Source organism: Grammomys surdaster, unplaced genomic scaffold (genome assembly GCF_004785775.1).
Source record: "Grammomys surdaster isolate TR1022 unplaced genomic scaffold, NIH_TR_1.0 1030, whole genome shotgun sequence".
Taxonomy (NCBI): domain Eukaryota; kingdom Metazoa; phylum Chordata; class Mammalia; order Rodentia; family Muridae; genus Grammomys; species Grammomys surdaster.
The window spans coordinates 116419-125100 of NW_021605449.1; the positions used below are offsets into that span (position 1 = coordinate 116419).

Consider the following 8682-nt stretch of genomic DNA (forward strand, 5'->3'; position numbering starts at 1 on the left):
CTATGTCTTGTGATGGCAGGGTAGGAGCAAGAAATGTAAACAGTCGACTGGAAACCTTTGAAGGATTTTCCCCCACACATAACCATGTGGACATGCTATTGTTGCATTAGTTTATCAGTGGCAGGTTTCCAATTAATAAGTGTTTTCTGAATCTAGAGGTAAAATTAACAGATGTCCAAAGGTGAAAATACGGGTAGGATCACCTAGTTACCATATCGTTCATAATTGTTGGTGAAGAAAGCAGAGTGAACTGTCTTCTCTAGGTACTTGTAATCAATAAAGCAGTCCATTAGGGGAAACGCTGCTTTTGTGTTGTTTTGTTTTTCAGATGGAGTTTCTCTGTGTAACAGAACCCTGACTATCCTAGGTCTCTCTTTGCAGAGCAGGCTAGCTGTGAATTAGAGAGCTGCCTGTGCCCCCAAGGCACATGTCACCATTCCCAGCTAGAAAAACTGCTTTTAATGGCATTGTGATCAGCTTTAGATAGTTAGAGTTCATTGCTTCTCAGAAGTTCTAGTTATTGAGTGAATACAATGACTATTTTTTTTTTCATAAGAACTGCAATTTTCCCTAGAAATGGGCTTTGGGGAAGAACACATTCTGCCTCTAAAAACAATTATGTATAGATTAGATTTAAAAGTTAGCTAGTAATATGTATGTTATAACATTTAAAAATAGTATGTATTGATATTCTTAAGAGGACGACCAGTGTTCCTCTGGACACATTGTCTCGTATGTAGGAGCTGTCCTTGTATCACATGAAAATCAGAGCTCAGAGTTAAGGGCAGCAGAATCCTTAGAATCAGAATGATAAATGAGGGGATTAGCAGCGGGCCTGCACAAGGACAGTCATCATGTGAAGTGCTTCATGTTTAAAGAAAAAGAAGAAAGTGGGAATTTGTTAGCAGTTTTAGGGAGTAAGTCGAACTATGTGGGTGAAATTGCTCACTATTATAAAATAAAGTAAAAGAATTTTCTTTTAAACCAGTTATGGTGGTTTATATGTATAAAACAAGTTTCTGGAGTTCGAGCAGGAGGATCACTAGAGCTGAGAATTAGGTTTCAGTATCAGAGTGAGGCTGTGTGTCATAGCAAGAAAAAGACTGATTTTTAGTTTACATTCCTTAGCGCTGACACAATTGTTTATACAAAATTGCAGTGCTTCCCTGCAGCTGTAACAAAAATACAATAGAATTTTGTATGCTAAGATAACTGCATGTTAAAATGAGTTTGTTTTTCTTGTTTATTTTTTTGATTTGGATATGGCAGCTTATCTATTAAAACAAAGCTAATGCTTGGATTTCCTTCTGGATGATGTAGAAAACACCGTATTTTACACAGTATTGTCTTGCAGATACACCAAGTATCACAGCTAAACTCATTAGTGAGCAAAAAGATGATAAAGAAAAGAAGAACCATGAAGAGAAAGAAAAAGTTAAGACGGAAAATGGATTTCAGGATAACTACAGCGTTGTTGTTGCTTCTGGTATGGTTTGTGCTTTCTGTCATCTTTATTTTGACATCTCTGGTTGTCAGTAGAATTACTTAACCTGTTTATTGCCCAAAAGTTGCTTACTATACTCCACCAGGAAGTAAACATGTATGAATAGCATACATACTGAACTTTATTTTGATAAAATGACCTTATCACAACATGAGTTATACCTGAAAAAAATCTACTGATAGAAGTACTTTTGTGTAACATCCTTCTTTAAGCAGATATTATAACTAAGTAAAAAGAATTCCTGGTTTTCATTTATATTGTTTTCATTACATAAAGCATTTAAATTTCTAGTATTGGATTTGGATGAAGAAAAATACTATCAAGGGTGTAGTTTATTAAAACCTTTTAGAAATTTTTACTTCATATCTTATCTAGAAAAAGTAAAAAAGTTAACCAATTATTATCTTTTAGGGCTGAAATCACAGTCTAAACGTGCTGTGTCATCTACGCCACCTCGCCCACCATCCAGGAGGGGAAGAGCAATTCCTGATAAAATAGGAAGTACGTCCTCAAGCGCAGACACCACTAACAAAATAATCACAGTCCCCGTGTTTCATCTGTTTCACAGACTCTTGGCAGGTAACATTCATGCTGAGTAAACATCAGAGCAATTCTGAAACTTAGCATTGTAGAAATCATGTGTTTGATCTCTTGCTTTACATGAGATGAATGAGAGCCTACTGAGGATTTTTTTCTGCACAGTTTCTTTTAGGAAGAAATAAAGTACACAAAGAATAAGCTTTTAAATGTCTGTTTCAGTGACACAAAGTTTTGTTTTGTTTTCACTTTTATATCTCTTTTACCTTGCTTTGAGCACAGATGGTAAAGTGGAGAAGTAGCATAGGTAAGTTTTGTAGGTTTAATTCTAGCCGAGGATTTCAAGATAGAACATTGGTAATTAACATATTCTTTCTAGATAAAATTCTTTGAGCAGTGCTTTTCATTTGTTAATGTGATATTCATTATTGCTGTGCCATACTCTTATTGCCAAGTAGTGCTTGAATGATATGCTTTCTTAAACTTCACATCCTAAGTTTATAGTAGAGGTCAAGAAACTATGACTGGTGGGTTATTTACTTTGTCTCTTCGTAAATAAAGTTTTACTATAATATGTTTGCTCATGTTTAATGTGTTATTCTTAGGTAGAGGAAGTAATGCAGCCATGTGGGCCCCATATCTTGAAATATTTGTTACCTAAGGCCCTATGAAAAATACTTGCAAATGTTAGATTTTAGAATATCTGTTCTCTTATTTGTTTGACCTTGGTATTCTATAGATATTTTTCTGGGTATTAATCTTTATGTATGTTGGAAACAGTTTGGCTTTTGTAGACTTTCCAGTGGGTAATTTTAAACTGTTTTCAAATAGACAGTTGCCCGATTTAGTAAAAATAATGGTTAGTTAACAAAGTCAAACCAAGTAAAAGTGTCTCCCTCTTAGATTTTAACTTATGTAATTTTCTTTAGGTCAGCCATTGCCAGCAGAAATGACACTTGCCCAGCTTTTAACTCTCCTCTATGACTGAAAACTTCCTCAAGGTTACCGTTCAATAGATCTTACTGTTAAACTGGGATCAAAAGTCATTACAGATCCAAGTTTGTCAAAAACAGATTCTTTCAAAAGATTACACCCTGAAAAAGGTATGTAGATGTCACTCCTTTAAATTTTTCAGTATACTGGTGACAAGATGGCTCAGTCAGTAAAGTAATTAATATGCAAGTATAAACATCAGGTTTGATCTCCAGCATTCATATAGTAAAACTGAGTGTGATGGTTCTTGCTTGTAATCCTAGGAGGTGAGGACAGGACCATCTATAGTGTTTGCCAGCCAGCCATCTACTCTCATTGGTTTTAAAGAGAAGCCCTGTCCTCAAGAAATAAGGTCAATGGCATCTAAGAATGAAAACCAAGGTTGACCTTTCCTAATACTCATTTGCAAGGCACCCCTCGTCCCCAACACACATACACACATACATATACCCCAAAACAGCTTATTAGTCTGTTAGGTCAAAGGCAGTATTTTTGCTATCATTGAGCTAATGACTCAAATTAAAATTAAAATTGACCAGTTATTTTCATCTATGAACTAGATGATACTTTTTTTGTCGTGATTTGAATTAGTTGTAAATTTTGAAAGTCAGTTATTTCAATTTGGAAACTGTTAATTCATCTTAGATCATCACTTCAGATGGGTATATATGGTTTCTTTTCTAACATTTTTTTGAGAATTACATAGTTAGCATTTTATAGTCAAGTTATAAAATTAATTTGTAATTTACTGGTCCTTTATATTGAACTGCTTTCAAAGCTCATACAGATTTTCTACAGCTATAAAGAGATTTTATTCTGTTTTACTTGTATAGTCCATTAAATAATTTTAACATGTGAATGCTTTAAATATGTTGCTTCTTTATAGATGAGTAGGACAAAATGTATGCTCCCATACTGTTTAATGAGTGTGTCAATTCTAGTTTTCACTGTGTAAATGCTGAATAAATACTTCATTTTATGATATGAACATTTGATCACATTTAACGTTTGTATTTTTCTCATGATTAAAGTTCAGTTTTTTTTGTTACAAGTGATTAGTATTCTTTTAACTTTTATTTTTTTTAGTTTTATGTATATGTATGTGTACCATATGTGTGCCTAGTTCCCAAGGAGGTCAGAGAACGGAGTCCAGTGATCTTCAGTTACAGGTGGCTATAGGCTGGCTGTCTTGAGGGTGCTGGCAATGAGACTCAAATCCTCTGGAAGAGCAGCAAATGCTCTTAATCCCTGAACCATCTCTCCAGCCATTTCCCTTTATTTCTTACTTTCTTAGCTTTACAAGGTCTAGTTATTGTTTGAACATACTATCCTTTTTGTTTATCACATAGGTAACTTAAAGGTAAATCAAAATTGTATAATTTTTGGTTTTTAGTAAGAGAGGTCATGTCATTCACTTTTCCTAATCATATTAGGTGTAATTTATGTATATTTATGCTAGGAAACTTTTAGAGGGAGTCTTTTAGAAAACAATACATGTTAGAACTGTGTGCTATATGAATGTGTTCCTCAAATTTCAGTTTACTTACAGATCACCTGTAGAATCAAGTTTAAAGTGTGGGTTTAACTTCATCTAAAGGATCTTGGGTGGAACTTGAAATGTTTTGTTATACATGTGCTCTGCAGGTGATTACCACCCAGGCTGTTGGTCTGTGATCAGAAGTCATTTGAGTTTAGTGACTTTACAGTAGGTTCTTCAGTTCTTTAATTTTTCTTTTTTCTTTCTCTTTTTGTTTTTTTTGTTTTTTGGTTTTTTTGGGGGGGGGTTGTGTGTTTTTTTTTTTTTTGAGACAGAGTTTCTCTGTGTAGCCCTGGCTGTCCTGGCACTCACTCTGTAGACCAGGCTGGTCTTGAACTCAGAAATCTGCCTGCCTCTGCATCTCAAGTGCTGGGATTAAATGCATGCACCACCACTGCCCGGCTCAGTTCTTTAATATTAACAGAACCTAAATACTGATGATACTTGTGTTTCTATGGTGTTATTTTTAGTTAAAAAATTACTTGTCCTAGTGCCTGTGTATATGTGCAACAACATGCACATGGCGGTCAGAGGACAACTTTTGAGGACCAAGTCTCCCTCCCCTGTGACTTCCTGGGGTTAAGCTCAGGTCAGGCTTACACAGCAGGCACTCCTTTAAGCGGCTGAGCATCTAGCCATTCTTGTGCTTTCTTTTTGTACAGTATATGCTTTTATAAATGAAAGTATATTGTATACACACGTAGGTTGTTTGTTACATACTGAATTTTTGTGTATTTTATAGATCATGGAGACTTAATTGGTAGCTGTCCAGAAGATGAGGCTCTTACCCCGAGTGATGAGTGCATGGATGGAGTATTGGATGAATCTTTGCTGGAAACCTGTCCCATTCAGTCACCGTTACAAGTTTTTGCAGGAATGGGTGGACTGGCTCTTATTGCAGAGAGACTGCCCATGCTCTATCCAGAAGTGATTCAGCAGGTAAGCTAAGCCTCCTACCATGGTGCATCACGGTATAGTGAGGTTTTGTTCTTTAAGTTACTTGCAGTAACCTTTTAGGAATATTCTTGGCCTTTGATCTTTGATCACTGGGTAACTTGCAGATTGGCTTATATAGAGTATATGAGGATCAGCTGGGAATGCAGAACCTCATTTTATTATGACTTTTCCTTCAATGTTAATGTTATGGTCATCACACTAACATCCTCTTTTCTGTATGTGGCTTGGATGTGGTTTTGATTGTAAATGAGAGGAAAATACTAGTTGATCACTCATATTTGTGCCTTATTTAACTTTTGCTCTTTTTGATACTATTTCCAGTGTAGATAGTTTTAAATCATCAAATTAGCCCGCATCAATGTTTGTCTTGTTCCTTTCATTTGATGCATATGTACTTTTCATGCTCTTTTATGTTAATGGGCAGTTTTGCCAGTTGCCTCTGGAATGTTCTTGAGAGCCATGGGCAGAATACCAGCTTGAGGTCATTTTTGGGCTACAGATAGCAAGACCTTTTCTCAAAAAACCAAAAACCACTATATTTTCCTTTTTGCATGGTTTGAAATACGGTCTACAACAAGGGTTCTCGACCTGTGGGTTCTATAACTTTTGGAAGTTACTTATCAAATATCCTGCCAATCAGATATTTATGTTAAAATTCATAAAAGTAGAAAATTTTTAGTTGTGAAATAGCAACTAAGTAATTTTATAGTGGCAGCAGTCACCACAACAGGAGGAATTATATTAAAGTGACAGCATTAGGAAGGCTGAGAAGCACTGGTCTGGGGTCTACATCTAAAATGTATGTTGCATTGCATTGTCTTGTCTTTGCAGTCAACTATATAATCGTTCTCTCCCCCCACCCCCTTTATGGCTATAATGTTTTAAAGGGCTAAAAATAGATGTTTCAATATAGAAACTCACTCATACATGCATACATGAGTGAATATGAATTATTCCTGGAACATAGATTTTTCCCTAGCAATATTGTGCTTCCACTATAAAAATGAAATTTTGACTCCATAACATTCAAGGGCTGGACCAAGAAATGTTCTGGAAAGTCTAGAATGATATGTTGCACTAGAAAATGGGGGATTCTGGTTTTTGTTTTGTTTTTTTTTTTTTTGACTACTTTTCAACTGTTTTGATTTTTTTTTACATTTTTGTATTGGATATTTTATTTACATTTTAGATGTAATCCCCTTTCCCCATTTCTCCCCCCTCCCCTAGGGACCTCCCATCCCCTCCCCCCCCCCTTCGGGTTGTAGGGGGGGGGGGGCCCACCTACCCACCCCCCACTCCTGCCTCCCCACCCACGATTTCCCCCACACTGGGGTGTCCAGCCTTCACTGGACCAAGGACTTCCTCACCCACCTATGCTTGACAATGTCATCCTCCCCTATGTATACAGCTGGGGCCATGGGTCCCTCCCTATATGCTCCCAGGCTGGTGGTTTAGACCCTGGGAGCTCTGGTTGGTTGGTATTGTTTCTTTCTTCATGGGGCTGCAAACCCTTTCAGCTCCTTCAGTCTTCTCTCTCACTCCTCCATTGGAAACCCCATGATCAGCTCAGTGGTTAGCTGTGAGCATCTGCCTCTGTATATTTCAGGCACTGGCAGACCTCTAAGGAGACAGCTATATCAGGCTCCTGTCAGCATGCAGTCTCTGGACAGCCCCTCCCTCAGTGTCTGTCCCATGCTTTGTCTCCATATTTGCTCTCATGAATATTTTGTTACCCCTTCTAAGAAGGGCCAAAGCACCCACACTTTGGTCTTCCTTGTTCATGAGCTTCATGTGATCTGTGAGTTGTATCTTGGATATTGCGAGCTTTTGGGGTAATATCCAATTATCAGTGAGTGCATACCATGTGTGTTCCCCCCCGAAGATGCTCCAACATATAACAAGGACATATACTCCACTAAGTTTATAGCAGCCTTATTTATAGTAGCCAGAAGCTGGAAAGAACCCAGATGTCCTTCAACTGAGGAATGGATACAGAAAATGTGGTACATTTACATAATGGAGTATTACTCAGCTATTAAAACAATGAATTCGAGAAATTCTTAGGTAAATGGATGGAACTAGAAAATATCCTGACTGAGGTAACCCAATTAAAAATAAGGGATTCTTAAAGAGAGATGCAAACGATGTTAAAAGGATGCAGAAGCCTGGTTGAAGGAGAATCTTGTTATCAAATCTGATTGCACTAAGTCTGGTCATCAAAATAGACTTTAGTAACTCGTAGAATAAAATTAGAGTGCAAACTGATACTCTGTGAGTAATTGGGAAGAAAGGAATAGTTTCCTGATATTCCAACAGCAGATAATATAGAAAGAATGACAGTCAGAAAGTTACCCTTGCTCACCAGTGTAGCTGTGATTTCAAGGAAGTTTGTTTGTTTCCACTTACTTTCTTTGTTCTTTTTTTTCCTTTCTTTCTTTCTTTCTTTTTTTTTTGTTTTGCAATTATAATGTATTACCTCGTTTCTCTCTTCCTTTTTCTTCCTTGATACTTTCTCATATACCCCTTCTTGCTCTCCTTCAAATTCATAGCCTTTTTTTCAGTTATTATATACATGTGTGTGTTCCTAAATGCATAAATATAACTTGCTCAGTCTGTACAGTATTACTTGTTTGCTTGCTTTCAGAGCTGACCATTAATGTTGGATAACTAATTGGTATGCTCTTCCCTAGGGAAGACTATTTCTTACGCACTCAGTACTCTTTAGTGGCCTGTTTTGTTTTTTTTGTGTGTGTGTGTGTGTGTGTTTTGTGGGGGTTGAGACCTCACATGCCTTCCCCTATCCGTTTTGGCGTGTCTGTAGGTGTTGTACTTACTTATCTCTAGTGTGGGCAGTCATGCTGGTGAGACTTTTGTAGTATAGCTTCTTAGAATTTAAGAATCTCACAGTAAACCCCCTGACCCTCCATCCCAGCTCCTAGGGACGTGCCATATTCTTCTGGCCGCTAATGAAAACACAGCATTCACTTACATAAATAGTTAGAAATAGAAATATATTTTTGAAAAGAGCCTGGATAGCGTTGCACGTGCTTTTAGCACCACCTCTCTGGAAGTAGAGCAAGCGAATCTCTTCGAGTTCCAGGTCAGCCAGAGCTATATACAAAAATAAATAAATTCATTAACAAAATAAATACTC

At 37.0% G+C, this 8682-nt stretch overlaps 1 protein-coding gene across 1 annotated transcript in view; it reads left to right on the forward strand.

Annotated features, from left to right (window-relative positions):
- The window catches only part of Birc6 (baculoviral IAP repeat containing 6), a gene marked incomplete at its 5' end in the record, with an annotated part of 151414 nt that overhangs the window by 107030 nt on the left and 35702 nt on the right, over positions 1 to 8682 (forward strand). Inside the window, 4 exon segments of the mRNA XM_028783179.1 lie at positions 1355 to 1486; positions 1916 to 2083; positions 2971 to 3144; positions 5314 to 5510. Of these exon segments, the coding sequence (XP_028639012.1) occupies positions 1355 to 1486; positions 1916 to 2083; positions 2971 to 3144; positions 5314 to 5510 (671 nt within the window).